General features: G+C 38.3%; 1 protein-coding gene across 1 annotated transcript in view; it reads left to right on the top strand.

Moving 5' to 3' along the window:
• Positions 1-16,087, top strand: part of ADGRA3 (adhesion G protein-coupled receptor A3) — a 155,457-nt gene extending 139,370 nt beyond the window's left edge. Inside the window, exons 17-19 of the mRNA XM_077136508.1 lie at positions 1,909-2,054; positions 14,274-14,369; positions 14,510-16,087. Of these exons, the coding sequence (XP_076992623.1) occupies positions 1,909-2,054; positions 14,274-14,369; positions 14,510-15,752 (1,485 nt within the window). The 3' untranslated portion in view covers positions 15,753-16,087. The remainder of the gene's footprint in view (positions 1-1,908; positions 2,055-14,273; positions 14,370-14,509) is intronic.
• The last annotated feature ends 1,291 nt before the right edge of the window (positions 16,088-17,378 follow it).

The following is a 17,378-nucleotide window of genomic DNA, read 5'->3' as shown; positions in this document are numbered from 1 at the left end:
CTAAGGTTCTTCTGTTGGAATTGTTTAACTGGAAGACCTCTGTATCTTTCAAGGGTGAACACTACTCTAGAAGTTTAGAACTTCCATAGAAAACTCTTGAAAACCTAAAGATCAGGTTTTCTGTGCTAGATCTAAAGCAAGAAAATTCTGTTGTGCACTTCCTATGTTGAAAAAAAATTTATACTATGTTTTTAACTTAGGTGTTTTAAAACCCTGTCTTTTGCCCTCTGCCTCAGAAAACTCATTATAATTGGTATCTATATTTTTAGTTACTCTCTGTGATTTGTCTTGAATTTTATTGGTTTTTATGCAAGAAATTCATTTGTTCTTTTTCAGATTTACAGTTTGGATGGAACCTCAGTTAGCCCAAAGTACATTTTTTTTTTTTTGCTTTTTGTTCTGCTTCTGTTTATAAATTTTTGCTTTTCAGTGCAGTCAACAAAACTAATGTGAACCCAGGAGCAAGTTTCTTTCTTAAAAATTAAACTTCTTACTTTTTTAGTATAGCCAAGCTGGATCCACCCTCCCACCACTTCTAGAGTCATTGCAAAGTTTAGCTTAGACAGTGACCACCCTAGATTTTTTTCCTGAAAAATAAGACGTGGCTTTGATACTGCCAAGTTTTCGCTGTAGATTAGTTCTATTGAAATGGACTCTGAGAGATATTCGGTTTGACAATGCCAGTTAATATGGTTTGGTTGAGTTTGGAGACTCATCCCTTTAGAATGGGGAATTTTTTATGAGTAGATTTTCCTTAATAGAATTTTACCTGTAATAATTGTAAAAGAAGAGATGATAAAAAGATAGCAAGTATTTAGTAGATTCAGAAAGCTAGATTATGTTATTGAATGACCTGTGTTTATTTTCTTAAAGTAGATTTTGAACTTACACATATCTTCATCTAGAACTTCAACTAGAGTTGCTTAAATAGCAGATCCTATGATAAACATACAACCTATTGCTCCACTATGGTATAACTTAATTAGTGAAATTATTTACATATATTGTGAATACCTGCTATTTATTGAACATCTATTATATTTCGGGTGTTGTGCCCCTTCAATTCCTTAAAAAACCTTAAAGGTTGCTATTGATAATCCTCTCACTATTCAAATAAAAAAACTTAATTTTGAAGAAGTGACATGATTTCCGTGAAGCCACACTCTCAATAAATAATAGTAATACAGACATCATTCCTATAAATTGCTTTATCACATACTAGGCAATGTGCCAAATGTTCTGTGTAACTATCTTATTATAACTTCACATTACCTTCATGTTATTCTCAGTTTACAAGTGAGAAAACCAATGTGTGAGATGTTACATAACTTTGCTAAGGTCACAGAACAGTTATGAGATGGATGTCAGGTTTAAAACCGCAGTGTTTCTTTTCAGAGCTCATCCCCTTAACCACCATTTATGGATCATTATAGTTTATGAAAGCTTTGAATTAGAACTCAGGTTTCTCACTCTAAAGCGTATTTTCTGTGTTGTAGTTTTCACATTCTAATTAACCTCTGCCCATTATGTTCTTCCTTAAAATGGGGTTTCAAAAGCAAACTCATAATTTGTAACATTTGGTTTTATTTTATCCTAGAGCCAACTGAGTGGTGTATTAAGGGTTGTCTTAGAGTATAAGTTAAAGTATGTGGGCTTCCTAGATCCAGCTTTTGATTTATGTATTAGAGAACGTAATCCTCTCTTATCTTGCTGTTAGAATGCTGTGTTTCCTAAGCAGCAAAGGAGTTGATCCTTAGAAAATGCCTTCATTCCGTTTTTAAATCCGAGTTTTGGCAATTACTCAATCATTTTAATAAGCTTTAGTAGGAGCTGTTGCACTTAATGTTTGGAAGAGGGTACTTTTTTCTTCATTTAGTTTATTTGTTCTTAAATCTTCTTTCCTTCTAGGTTGGGATAATTCTTCATTATTCTACCCTTGCCACGGTACTGTGGGTGGGAGTGACAGCTCGAAATATCTATAAACAAGTCACTAAAAAAGCTAAAAGATGCCAGGATCCTGATGAGCCTCCACCTCCCCCCAGACCAATGCTCAGGTATTTAATACTTTTATTCTGTTACATTAAATTAATTATGTATTTTATTTGCTTTCGTTATTAAAATTGTCATAAGCAATAACAGAAAAATCTTGAGAGAACATTTGAAAGTAAAAAAATGGATTTGGAAGCCAGACTGCCTAGTTTTGAATTCTGACTGTGTGCCCTCCTAGTCTCCAGTACCCTCTCTGTGCCTTTGTTAGCTGAGCTATGGAATGGGGGTGATCCCACCGCAGAGAGTCATGGTGAGAAATAAATGAGTTTAATAAGTAGAGCACTAAGATGAATTTAGAGCTCTGTGAAAATGTTAGCTATTTTTATCTTCTTGAGGTCAGAGGTCTTTAATTTTAACCTACTAAGTGTTTATCAATTTAATAATTCTCTAAGAAAGACAAAACACATTTTGAGTTATGCTCTTCCTACTCCAGAAGATAAAAATTATAAGCCAGATTATAACGCTAAATGAGCAAAAACTGTCAATGGAGGCTGAGTTTATTGACTGCTTGGCATCAGTACTCAGCACTCGGCCAGGGACTTGACGAAAAAGCACCTGCCTTTGAAGAGTTTACATCTGTGGGAAGAGACTGGCATGTGGAAAACAGTTATAATAAAATGCTGTAGGAATTATAGTGGAGATAGGTTCTTTGAGAGTGCAAAGGAAGGGGTCATTAATTTGGGGGGATTACTAGGTGTGGGGGTGGCATTAGAAAATGCTTGCTACCGGCATGAACCTTGATAGGGAATTGGAGCAAGGTGAAGGGGTGCCCTCCAGATGGAGGACTATGTGCTGAGCTGAGCGGATGATGACAGATGCAGTGTGGCTGGAATCTAGGCTAGCATTTGGTGTAGATTGATAGTATTTCAGGGTAAAAAGCCATGGGACCATATTAAATTGTGGGCAACTACTGAAGATTTTTGACTAAGAGAGAGTGGCCAGTCTAGGTGTCTTTTTAATTTTTTTTTTTTAAGATGGCATTAGCATGGAATATAAATTGGACTCACTAGGAATAAGGAATTCCACTGAGGTCACTAGAGTAATCCCCATGAGGACTGAGCCAGAGGATAGAGAGGGACTGGGAACAGTTTCGGTAGGACTGATGACCAACATGTGTGAGAGAGAAGGTTGACAATAGCTGTTGATCATCTATTCTCGTTATTCAGGGAACCTTGGCAGATGGTACTTCCATCATCTGAGAAAAATATCGGAGACATAGGTATAGGGAGTAGAGGGCAAGGACAGGTAGGTAGGCATACCAGCAGTTTCTTGTGGGATGTTTATAGTTTTGGAAGCCTAGTGCTCAGCAGAGAAGAAGAGCTAGACATGCTTTGTAACTGGGACAGGAGACATTTTCACCCATGTGCTCACTGAAGCAATGACATTGAGCAAGATCACCCAGGGAGAAGTTAGAATGCTCTGGGGGACATGTCAGTGTTTCATAGCTGGGCTGTGGAAAACTCACTGGAATAATTGAAAGAGAACCCTAGAGAAATAAGAAGATTCACAGGAAAGTGGCTCCATGGATGATAAGGGACAGGAAGAGTGCTGGCTGCAGAGTCGAATTGTAGGATGGGCCATTTGGGACCCATTTCATTTGTATTAAAAGAAATGAGAGATGGTGTTTGGCTTAGAGAATCCTACCTTTGGTCAGCTATTCCTTCCTGCCAGGTTCTGAGAAAACACAAGCCCACAAAGCGTAGGTAAAAGACAACTTTATTCCTTCCCTGAATGAAATAAAGGATCTTTGTTTGAACCTTGAAAGATCATCCTTAAAGCTTTGGTGCTCCTGCCCCACCCTCCACCCCCGAACTTGCAAGTCCTACCTAACTGCCCAAGAGGGGGCAGTTTTAGCAGAATGGTAGGTGGCAGTAGTCTCACAATAGGGTGGTAAAGGTGAGGCAAATAATTGTTCTAAATTTCTGGCCTTTTTCACTGAAGAGAGAGAGGTACAGGGTAGTCCTCCAAAGGAAGCTTGAGAGGATGAGGGAAATCTGCACATGTATATAGACTGAAAATAAGATACAATGGAGGAGGTCTTTTTTTTTTTTAAACTTACTTAAGCTTTAATTTAAGAGCAGTTTTTCACAGATACCAGAGAGGTGTAGACATAGGTAACATACCCTAGAATTACCCTCAGTGAGAGATAAGGAAATAAAAGGAATATAGATATATGAAAGATATTCAAAGAAGGGAATATGGTCAGAAAGGCATCAAAATGAAGTGGGCCTTGATGGACGTATAGAAATTGGATTAATAGAAGAAAGAAAACTATTTTGGGGGTGGGATGGGGTGATAGGGAGGTTCAGTGTTAGGATATGGAAGAGGAGAAGATCCTAAGTGGAGGGGAAATGGTAAGTACATGGAACTAATGGAAGGAAAGTTAAAACCCAGGAGGTAGGAGAACATTGAATATGGAGGATGAATTGGGGGATTGATTAATGGAGAGCTTCTCATAGTGGCCTGAAAAGTGTAAATATTTCTCTTCTCATGAAATATGGACTGCCGTCCCCACATCAGCATCTGAAATGGAATGCATGGTAAGGTAGTAACTCATTCCCTTTATTGCCTGTTGTGGTTGCTACTGAGGTATATTGACTTACCACAGAATTTTGCATTACAAAATAACCATTTTGTTATGCTCATGGACTCTGTGAGTTAGAAATTTGGGCAGTGTACAGGATGGATGGTTTTTCTGTTCCCCATGATGTCTGGGGCCTCAGCTGGAAAGATCCTTTGAAGGCTGGGGCCTGCCGTCATCTGGCTTCTTGACTCGCATGTCTGGACTTAAAAGATTAGGCCTGCTGACTGGAGCTCCCAGGTGAGTATGACCTCATTCTGTGGCCTGGCTTCCTGACAGCATGGCAAATTCAAGGTAGTTGCACTTCTTACAAGGTGGCTTGGGGATCCATTTTGGCATATGGTCATCTGGGCTCTGCTTCAGTATGTCCACTTATTGATGAGGAGCCCACTTTCTGATGGGGTGGTCCATCTACTTCTGGTTGCATGCCTCACAATTGCATTCCTTTTTGCAGCTACTCAGTAATCCAGTTCCCTCTTCCATTCCTCAGTCGTTGTACCCTTAGGCCACCTCCATCCATTGCGAATCATGAACATTGCCACCATTAATACCAGTGGGCAAATGTCCATTTGTGTCCACATTCTCAGTTCCTCCAGGTATATACTGAGCATTGGAGTTGCAAGATTGTATGGCAGTCCCACTCTTAGCCTCCTGTGGAACCACCACACTGCCCTCCAAGGGGCTGCACTTCACAGCTTCCTTACCAACAATGAATAGGTACATCTCTTTTCCACATTTTCTCTAGCACTTGTAACTCTCAGTTCATTTTTATTTTAAAACTTTATTTTTTCTGTTCATTTTTAACAAATTTTATTCACACTTCATACGATCCAACCTAAGTAAATAGACATGTCTTCACCACCATAATCTATATGAAGACATTTCCTTTTCTTCCATATCATACCCCTCCCCCATGTCCCTTGCTTGATGACATTTAGTTTGGGCATAAATGCCTTTGTGACATTCAGTGGAAGCATATTACAATTACTGTTGACTGTAGGCTTTAGCTTATATTGGTTGTACTTTTACCTATATATCATCCATTTTCAACTCTGTGCAATGTTGGCATTCATTTGTTCTCCCTCATGCAAAAATGTTTTTTAATTTATACATTTAATTGCCATCATTGTCCACTCTAGGCATTTCTGCTCAGTCTTTATCTATTATCTTTACTTCTGGTTTCATACATGCCCCCAGCCCTTCTCCCTCAACCATATTCTAATTCAGCTTCATTCAGTGTGCTTATATTATTTTGTTACCATCAGATAGTATTGTGTATCTATTTCTGAATTTTTATAATCAATTGCATTGCGTAGTCTGTATCCCTTCAGCCCCAAAAGCCCAATCTTGACCCTCTTTCTATCTCCTGATGACCTCTGTTCTTAACTTTAACTCTCAAAGCACTCATTTATATTAGTTCATATTAGTGGGCCCATACAGTATTTGTCCTTTTGTTTCTGGATGATTTTACTCAGCATAATGTCCTCAAGATTCAACCATGTTGCTACATGCTTCATGACTTTATTCTGTCTTACATATGCATAGTATACCATCATATGTATATGCTACAGCTTGTTTAACCACTCATCCATTGATGGACAGTTGGACTGTTTCCATTGCTTGGCAGTAGTAAATAATGCTGTTATAAATATCAGTGTGAAATTTCCTTCAGTTCCTCTGAATATATACCTAGCGGTGGAGTTGCTGGATCATATGGCCATTCTATACTTAGCTTCCTGAAAAACCACCCGACTGCTTTCCAGAGCAGTTGTACCATTTTACATTCCCACCAACAGTGGATAAATGTGCTTCTTTCTCCATCTTTTCTCCAGCACTTGTTGTCTTCTGTTTTTTGTTTGTTTGTTTGTTTTATTTTGATATATGGCCATTCTGGTGGATGTGAGATGATATCTCATTGTGGTTTTGAATTGTATTTCCCAACTAACCAGTGAAGTTGAGCATCTTTTCATGTGCCTTATAGCTTTTGTATTTCCTCTTCTGGAAAGGATCTGCTCATGTTTTTTGCCCATTTTTTAAATTGGGTTGTGTATCTTTTTGTTGTTCAGTAGAAGAATCTCTTTATGTATTCTTAATACTAAGCCCTTATCTGATATGTGGGTTCCAAATATTGTCTCCCATTGTGTAACTACCTTTTTGCTTTCCTGACAAAGTTCTTTGATGCACAAAAGTGTTTAATGTTGAAGAAACTCCATTTATCTATTTCTGTTTTCAATGTTTGTGATTTGGGTGTGAAATCTAGGAAACCACCTCCTATTACAAGATTTATGACATTCCCTTACATTTTCTATTAAGAGTTTTATGCTCTTAACCCTAATGTTTAGGTCCACGATCAATTTTGAGTTAATTTTTGCTTAAAGTATGAGATATGAAAACTCTTTCATTCTTTTGCATATGTATATCCAGTTCCCAAACACTATTTATTGAAGAGGCTTCTCTGTCCCTGGGTTGGCTTGACTGCCTTATAACAGATCAATTGTCCATAGATAAGAGGATCTATTTCTGAATACTCAGTTTGATCCCGTTGGTCAGTATATCTATTTTTATGCCAATACCTCTGTCTTTATCTTTTATCTTTACTTCTGGTTCATACATGCCCCCAGCCCTTCTCCCTCATGCTGTTTTGGCCAATGTAGCTTTGTAATATGCTTTAAAGTCTGGTAGAATGATACTTCCCACTTCATTTTTCTTTTTTCAAGAGATGTTTAGCTATTCTAGGCACCCTGCCCTTCCAAATAAATTTGGTTACTTGTTTTTCTATTTCTGCAAAATAAGTTGTTGAGATTTTAATTGATATTGCACTGAATCTATAAATCGGTTTGGGTAGAGTGTGACTTCTTAACTATATTGTCTTTCAATTCATGAACACGGTATGCTCTTCCATTTATTTAGATCTTCTATGATTTCTTTTAGCAATCTCTTATAGTTTTCTATGTATAGGTCTTTTGTATCCTTAGTCCATTTATTCTTAAATATTTGATTTTTTTGGGTGTTGTTGTAAATGGAATTTTTTTCTTGATTTTCTCCTCAAACTTTTCATCACAAGTATGTAGAAACACTACTGATTTTGGGTTGTTGATCTTGTACCCTATCACTTTGCTGTACTCATTTATTAGCTCTACTAGCTTTGCTATAAATTTTTTGGGATTTTCAACATATAGTGTCATATCATCTGCAAACAGAGTTTTACTTCATCCTTTCCAATTTGTGTGACTTTTATTTCTTTTTCTTGTCTAATTGCTCTGGCTAGAACTTCTGACATAATGTTAAATAACAGTGGTGACTATGGGCATCCTTATCTTTTTCATTCCTCATCTTATAGGGAAAGCTTTCAGTTTTTCCCCCATTGAGGATGATGTAAGCTGTGTATTTTTCATATATTCCTTTTAACATGTTGAGGAAATTTTCTTCTATTCCTATCCTTTGAAGTGTTTTCATCAAGAGGGGATGTTGAATTTTGTCAGATGCCTTTTCTGCATCAGTCAAGATGATCATGTGTTTTTTCTGCTTTGACTTATTGATATGGTTTATTATATTAATTGATTTTCTTGTGTTAATCCAGCCTTGCATACCTGGAATAAATTCCACTTGATCAAGGTGTTTAATTCTTCTAATGTGCTGCTGGATTCAATTTGCAAGTTTTTTTTTTTTTGAGGATTTTTGCTTCCATATTCATCAAAGAGACTGGTCTGTAATTTTCTTTTCTTGTAGTGTCTTTGTCTGGCTTTGTATTAGGGTGATGTTGACTTCATGGAATGAGTTATGTAGTGTTTCCTGCTCTTCAGTTTTTTTTGAAAAGTTTGAGCACTATTGGTACTAATCGTTTCTTCAGTACTTGGTAGAATTCACATGTGAAGCCATCTGGTCCTGAACTTTTCTTTTTTGAAGCTACTTGATGACTGACTCAATTTCTTAACTTATGATTGGCTTGTTGAGGTCATCTTTTGCTGCTCAAGTCAATGTAGTTGTTTAATGCCTTTTTAAGAAGTGCATTTTCATCTATGTTGTCTAATTTATTAGCATATAGTTGCTCAAAATATTGTCTCATTACCTTCTTTATTCCTGTGGGGTAGTGATTATGTCCCTTCTTCCTTTTCTGATTTTATTTATTTGTGTCCTCTCTCTCTCTTTTTTTGATTGATTTTCTTAAGGAACCAACTTCTAGTTTTGTTGATTTTCTCTGTTGTTTTCATATTCTCAATTTCATTTATTTCTGCTCTTATCTTTGCAATTTCTTTCCTTTTGTTTGCTTTGGGGTTAGTTTGCTATTCTTTCTCTAGTTCTTCCAAGTAAGCAGTTAATTTCTCTATTTTTTCTCTTTCTTCTTTTAAATTAGTCACTTAAGGCAATAAATTTCCCCCCAGTATTGCCCTTGCTGCATCACATAAATTTTGGTGTGTTGTGTTTTCTTTTTCATTTGCGTGGAGATATTTACTGATTTCATGTGTAATTTCTTCTTTGACTCACTGGTTGTTTTAAGAGTGTGTTGTTTAGCCTCCATATATTTGTGACTCTTCTGGTCTTCTGCTTATTATTGACTTCCAACTTCACTCCATTATCATTCCAGAAAGTGTTTTGTATAATTTCAGTCTTGTTAAATATATCGAGATTTGCTTTGTGACCTGGAATATGATCTATCCTTGAAAATGATCCATGAGCCCTAGAGAAAAATGTGCAACCTGCTCTTGTGGGGTATAATGTTCTGTAAGTGTCTTTTAAGTCTAGTTCATTTATTATATTATTCAAAATCTCTGTTTCCTTATTGATCCTCTGTCTAGATGATCGTGCATTGATGAGAGTGGGGAATTTAAGTCTCCATTATGGTAGAGGTGTCTGCTTCTCCTTTCAGTGTTGTCAGTGTTTGCCTCATTTATTTTGGAACACTCTGACTTGGTGCATAAATATTTATGACGTCTTCTTGATGACTTGTTCCTTTTATTAAAACATGGTGTCCTTTTTTGTCTATTGTTTCAAATTTGAATTCTAATTTATCAGATATTAATATAGCTAACCCTGCTCTTTTCTAGTTGTTGTTTGTGTGAAATATCTTTTTCTAACCTTTCATTTCCAATGTTTTTGTCCTTGGGTCAAAAGTGAGTCTTCTATAGACAGCATATAGATGGATCCTATTTTTTAATCCATTCTGCCTATGTTTTTTGATTAGTGAGTTTAATCCATTAATATTTAATGTTATCACTATAAAGACAGTACTTTCTTCTACTATTTTGTCTTTTCTTTTTGTATCTCATATCTAATTTTTTTTTTTTGCATGGGCAGGCCATATCTAATTTTTTTCTCTTTTTACCTTACTTATAGTCTTCATTTTTATACTCTTCTCCAGACTCCTCTCTCCAACCTTTTCCTATCCATCTGTAGTGTTCCCTTTAGTATTTCTTGGAGAGCGGGTCTTTCAGTTGCAAATTCTCTCAGTGATTGTTTGTCTGAAAATATTGTAATCTCCCTCTCATTTTTTGAAGGACGGTTTTGCTGGGTATAGAATTCTCAGTTGATAGTTTTTCTCTTTCAGAATCTTAAATATATCATAGCACTGCCTTCTTCAGCCTCCATCATTTCTGCTGAGAAATCCACCCATAGTACTATCAGCTTTCTCTTGTGTGTGATGGATTACTGTTCTCTTGCTGCTTTCAAAATTCTCTTTGTCTTTGACATTTTACAATCTGATTAGTAATTGTCTTGGAGTATGTCTATTTGAATCTATTCTGTTTAAGGTACACTACACTTCTTGGATCTGCAATTTTATGTCTTTCATAATAGGTGGGAAATGTTTAGTGATCATTTCCTCCATTAGTCTTTCTCCTTTTCCCTTCTCTTCTCTTTCTCGGTCACCTACAACGTGTACCTTCTTGCCATTCAGTTCCCTGAATCCCTGCTATATTTTTCCATTCTTTCCCCTATATGTTTTTTTGTGTGTCAGATTTCAGATGTCCAGTCCTCTATCTTTTGCCTCGTCAAATCTATTGTTGTAGGTTTCTATTGTTTTTTTTTTTCATCTCTTCTGTTGTGACTTTCATTCTTGCAAATTGTTTTTTCAGACTTTCGAATTCTTGTTTATGTTCACCCAGTATCTTCCTTATATCCTCCCTGAACTTGTTGATTTGATTTTTGATGTGGTTTCATATGTCTTTTCGAATTAGTTTCAGCTCCTGTGTCTCATTTGAAGTGTTGGTTTGTTCCTTTGACTGGGCCCTATCTTCAATTTTCCTCGTGTGACTCTTTATTTTTCACTGGGGTCTAGGCATTTGATTTCCTCAATTACTTTATTCTGGAGGTTGTTTTCATTCTTCTTCTAGGGTTTTCTTGCTGGATGGCTTTGTTCTCTATCTGTTCTTTGACATTCAGTTCAACTTATTCTAGACCTCTAGTGTAGGTTCTGTTTACCTGATCAGAATTTTTCAGTTCTTGTTTTTCTGTTTCTTGCCTTGCCCATATGGAGACTTTTTCTTTTTGAGGAAGGTCTTCTCAACTATTATAGACCTCGGTCAGATTTTCCCAGACCAGACAGGCCTATGTCTCAGGAGAGAGTAGCCAGCATCAGTTTTCTGTGAGGTTGAGACCCAGCAGGTTGTCAGACTTTCTTATGAAGCTCTAAACTCGGTGCTTTTCCTGTCCTATCCAGCATGTGGTGCTTGAATGCCTGTGACTTCCCACCAACGTAATGTGATGTGGTACCTTGAATTTCAGCAGACGTTCTCTGCCAGGGGCATGGTTGAGACAGAGGTGAGGCAGTTGGATGGCTTTGACTGCATCTGTTTTCCAGTCCTTGGGGCCTGAATTCCTTAAAGGAGGGATTCCACTTGAGCTGGGCCGGCCCCCTTTTCTTGGAGAAGATACACCCTTTTTAGGGAATTAACCCCTTTTACCTGACCAATTTCTTTGTCTCTCAGACATACCTTAGTTCTGCACTTGCCTGGGGCAATGCTGGAGACTGAGGGTGCTTCTAGTTCTATATAAGAAGCTTTTAAGAAGTAAAAAAAAAAAAGCAGAAAAGCCTTTTCAGAGTCAGACCCCAGCTGCTTGGGTTTGTCAGTTAATAGCTTATGTTGGTACATGACTCTGTATGTCTGCAGGCTCTATGTGCCCCCTTTTCTTGAGGTCCAACATTTTTTCTAGTATTCTGTGTTGCCCAACTCAAAAAGCTTTTGGGTTTTTTTTTTCCCGTCAGCCCTGCCCCGTCTCTGCTGGGGCAAAAATTCCTAGTTCCTTTACTGCTCATTCGAGGCTTATCTGTGCTGGGGGCCTGTTTTCAGTAGTCAAAATTTATTAATAAATTCCAAAACTGGAGCTTGGTTGCGCTAAGCCCTCACTAGTAGTAAAGTCTGTTTCCTTTCCCCTTGGGGACCCAGCCTGACATGCCCATGGGGAAGGGGTGCCGGCCTCCAGGGACTGATAGTTCTGTGTGGGGTCTCTGCCATTCCATTTGGCCCAGACTGGTGTGCGCTCTGTGTTTGGTCACTGATGATCCCCCAGCGGTTCTGTACCATTCCTGCCTATTTACAAGCTGCTCTGGAGGACAAACTAAATTCCACACCTCACCGTGCTGCCATCTTGTATGTAATATCAGTGGGGAAGATTTCAAAGCAAAAGGGGGACTAATTGATAGTAGGAAGTCCCAGGGAGAAAAATAGCACAGAAGATTGCAGAGCCCAAGGTTAATTTTGTAAGTGATGCCTTCTTTTCAGGTAAGAAATGGATGTGAATTAGGAAGAAGGGGACAGTCAGACATGTTGTCTTCCCTCTACTCTGTGACATAGAAGACAGGGGTAGAGTTTTATAGGGTAATGAGCTGTATTTTCAGCCATACTAATTTCACATTTAAGAATTTTTGTATTTGGATATGAAAAAGAAACAACATGAAAAAATGTTTCATGATATATATTATGTTTATCCAGCCAATTCAAGATTTAGGGCTCTGTCTCAGGAAGGGGCAGAACGATGATTCTGACTGTACCCAGGATTACCCAAACAGAACAGACAGTTCCGTTTCTCTTTTCAGAGAAGCTTGGGACACACAGCTTTCCTTTGTAGGACCACCTACCTCTCTGTCTCACTCTCTTCTTACTGTGTCATTGTTTTTCTCGCTCTCTCTTTGCTGTTATTCCATGGGGAAGGGGCTGTGGAATAGCCTCTGAAGCTGCTGAGATCCTGATACCTTCTTTCCCTCAATCTGAGTGACTGGGGATACGCATGTGCAGCAGTCAGAGGTCCTTGGCATGCAGGATTAGCTGGATATCAATAACCAATTAATAATGTTATTATTATTAATTTTTTTGTCTAAACATTATATAGCACAGCGAGATCCTACATTTCATTTACGGATTGTGTTAGTTTCCTAGGGTTGCTGTAACAATCTATCAGAAACCTTGTGGCTTAAAACAACAGGTATCTGTTTTCTCTCAGTTCTGGAAACTAGAAGTCCCAAGGTGTCGAGAGATCCATGCTCCCTCCAGAAGTTCTAGGGAAGAATCCTTCCTTGCCTATTCAAAATCTGGTGGGTTCCAGGCATTCCTGGAATTCTTGGCTTGCAGCTGCATCACTCCACTCTTGTCTCTTTCTTCACATGATTTTTTTCTGTGTGTGGGCATCTATCTGTGTGTCCTCTCCTCTTCAAATAAGGATGCCAGTCATTGGGCTTAGGCCCTGCCCTAACCCTGTATGACTTTATACTGATTACATCTGCAAAGATTTCACTTCCAAATAATGCCACATACACAGTTGCTCTTGTGTTTTAGTTTGCTAATGCTGTCAAAATGTATTATACCAGAAATGGGTTGGCTTTTACAGTGGAGATTTATTGACTTATAAATTTACAGTTCTGAGGCCATGAAAAATCCAAATCAAGGTGTCAGGAGGCTATACTTTCTCCCTGAACACCAGCTACCAACGATATGGTACTCTATCACATGGCAAGACAGAGCTGGCTTCTGCTGTCTTCTCTCTCCTGGGTTTCATTGCTTTCAGCTTCTGGTTGCTTCTCTCTCAGCTTTTCTGGCTTTTCTCTCAACTTCTCTGGCTTTTCTCTCTTAGCTTCTGTGTCCTTTTCTCTCTCTCTCTCGTATAAGACTCTAGTAAGTGGATTAAGACCCACCTGGGGCACACATCAGCTTAAGCAACTTCATCAAAAGTTCCTACTCACAATAAGTTTATACCTCCAAGAATGGATTAGCTTTAAGAACATCGTCTTCTAGGGTCCATACAACTTCATACCATCACAGAGGGTGAAGAACTGAACATACCATTTTGTGGGATGCAGTTCAATCCACTCTCCACTTCCCCAGCTGCATCTAAAAGAAGCCAGTTCCCTTGAGGAAGTAGTGTAAGCTGAACACCTATTACAGTAGCTGAGCGTTACCAGGGCTGTCCACAAGATGGCAGAAGTTGATCAGCTTTCCTCCACTCAGAAACTTGAATAGCTCTAGGTGCTTTAAGCCATCCAAAACAAGCAAACCAAATTGCTTAAAAAAAAAAAGCCTCCAAGTGTTAACTCTCAACTTATTATTGAAATAAGAATAATAAATGATATTTTCAGAGATTTTTGAAGCACTGAGATACTGTGATATACACACCTTGAAAAACTAGAGTGATGATCTACTCTTTCTCCTCTTAGGTTTTATCTGATTGGTGATGGAATCCCTATCATAGTTTGTGGCATAACAGCAGCAGCAAACATCAAGAATTATGGCAGTCGGCCAAATGCACCCTAGTGAGTATTCTGTATTCTCTTTATACCTGACCCAATTGCTTCTCCTTAAGTATTTCACAGGCGCAGAGGTTAGTCGGAAGTTCTTAAGTAGTTTGTTGAATTATGTGGCATCTGAATTGGCTCACTGTTTTCTTTCGTAGTTGCTGGATGGCGTGGGAACCCTCCTTGGGAGCCTTCTATGGGCCCGCCAGCTTCATCACTTTTATAAACTGCATGTACTTTCTGAGCATATTTATTCAGTTGAAACGACACCCCGAACGCAAATACGAGCTTAAAGAGCCCACCGAGGAACAGCAGAGACTGGCAGTCACTGAAAACGGTGAAATAAATCACCAGGATTCAATGTCTTTGTCGCTGATTTCTACATCAGCATTGGAAAATGAGCACACTTTTCGTTCTCAGCTCTTGGGGGCCACCCTAACTTTACTCTTATACGTCATTTTGTGGATGTTTGGGGCCTTGGCTGTTTCCTTGTATTACCCTCTGGACCTGGTTTTTAGCTTCTTTTTTGGAGCCACGTGCTTAAGCTTCAGTGCATTCATCATGGTTCACCATTGTGTTAACAGGGAGGATGTGAGACTTGCTTGGATCTTGACTTGTTGCCCGGGACGGAGCTCATATTCCGTGCAAGTCAACATCCAGCCCCCCAGCTCCAGCGGGACAAATGGAGAGCCCCCCAAATGCACCAACAGCAGTGCAGAATCTTCATGCACTAACAAAAGCACATCGAGCTTTAAAAATTCCTCCCAAGGCTGCAAATTAACAAATTTGCAGGCTGCTGCAGCTCAGTGCCTTACCAACTCTCTACCTTTGAACTCCATGCCTCAGCTGGATAACAGTCTGACAGAACATTCGATGGACAATGATATTAAAATGCATGTGGCACCTTTAGAAGTTCAGTTTCGAACAAATGTGCATCCAGCTCGCCATCATAAAAACAGAAGTAAGGGACACCGGGCAAGCAGACTCACAGTCCTCAGAGAATATGCCTATGATGTCCCAACAAGTGTGGAAGGAAGCGTGCAGAACGGCTTACCTAAAAGCCGGCCTGGCAATAATGAAGGACATTCGAGGAGCCGAAGAGCTTATTTAGCCTACAGAGAGAGGCAGTACAACCCACCCCAACAAGATAGCAGTGATGCCTGTAGCACCCTTCCCAAAAGCAGCAGAAACTTTGAAAAGCCTGTTTCAACTAGCAGTAAAAAAGATGCATTAAGGAAGCCGGTTGCAGGAGAACTTGAAAGTCAGCAGAAGTCCTATGGCCTCAACTTGGCCATTCAGAATGGACCAATTAAAAGCAGTGGGCAGGACGGACCCTTGCTTGGTACAGACGGCACTGGCAATGTTAGGACTGGGTTATGGAAACACGAAACTACTGTGTAGCATTGGTGAGCTTCCTCAACAGTCAGTCGTAGAAATTGTGATATTCACATTCCTTTAAGCTATGAACACTTAAAAGCAAACTGTTTACAGCCACCTTAAGAATTCAGAAGTTTTGGGTAAATTTCTAAGTTTTGGATTTTACTAATTTTATATCCCCTAAATGTTGTTTTTTTATGAATTAAAACAAAACAAAAACCCAGTGACTCGTATTCTTTTAATTGTCAGAGCGCCAACCAGGACATTTTGGAAACCTGAAGTGTAATTTCTTAGAAGCTGTAATACCTACTTAACATTTCAGGCTTGTGTTTAATACAATAAATAGGTGTTTGTCATTGCGTCAGTGTCATATTTTACAATTGAAGCATTTAGTTCCATTTTAACAAAATTTATGTATTGGATTATTTTAATGAAAATTACATATAAATCGTTATCAGATATTTTACATGGTCAGCTCCACGAGCTATGACAAATAAATCAAGGGTTTATTGGATTGGTGTGTTTTATAGATATAATTTAAAAACTACAAGGTTTTTAAAGATCTCACAGAATGTTTTTTGAAAATATTATTTTTTCCATATCTTTTTGGCCCGATTCTTTTAAAAGTGTTTGTGACATTTCATTAGTTTATATTGAGGTTTAATTTTCTAATTCTCTTTTTATTTCTTTGTTCCAGCATTTATCTTATTCTTGAGCATTCATAGAAATCTATCATATAAAGTTAACATTCATTCATTACGATTCTTCATTATTGGTTCTTCTCCTGCTGTTAATAGGTAGAGGTCCACTTAGGTTCATCCCAAATTGCTGATTTAAATTCCATTCCAAAAGGCAAAATCCAGCTCTGATCCAAAAGTTGTAACTGGTGGTTGAGCTTGCTGCTGCTCTGTGGTCTTCAGCCACCTCCAGTCCAGAAGCTCCCAGGGGTCTAATCTGGAATGGTCTTGAAGGCCATCTGGTTGTGTCCTGATTCCTTCGGGCGTTTACTTCCCTCTCAGAGGTGAGACAGCACCTGAAAAATTGGCACATCTTAGATCTGTTTTCAACAGCATTCTAAAAGTTTGCCAGATCAGGGTGGATGATTAAAAAATACCTGGAAGAGGAACTTAGCTTGATAAATCTCAAAATGTAAGAGATTTGCTGCTTACTTATATAACGTAATTCACAGAGGTATGCAGGAGCGCTCGTTATAGGGTATATGTTCATTTTTCATTGGGATACTGCATTTATTTTGCTTTGCAATAATAAAACTGATAGTTCTATTTAGAGATTTTTTTCTTTTGGTGGAAGCAAACAGATAAATCTGCCGTTTGTGTATTGAACATACGGCCTAGCTCAGGGTCTTCTGATAAGTGACGTACGTATGCAGGGTGATGTTGAGAAGTGACAAAGATAGGTTGATAGCAAAGGAATTAAATAATCCTTATTGATATTTTTATTTTGCTATTTATTAAAGATATTGTAGGTTTAAAGAAAAATCATGCATAAAATATAGTTTCAATATACCACCCTATTACTAACACCTTACATTAGTGCGATAACATTGGCTATAATTCATGAAAGTATATTTTGTACTATTATACTATTAACTATCATTCATCCTTTACAATAGGGTACATTGTGTTGTAC

Source organism: Tamandua tetradactyla, chromosome 19, assembly GCF_023851605.1.
Source record: "Tamandua tetradactyla isolate mTamTet1 chromosome 19, mTamTet1.pri, whole genome shotgun sequence".
In the NCBI taxonomy this organism is placed as follows: Eukaryota; Metazoa; Chordata; class Mammalia; order Pilosa; family Myrmecophagidae; genus Tamandua; species Tamandua tetradactyla.
This window is presented reverse-complemented; position numbering and strand designations above follow the sequence as displayed.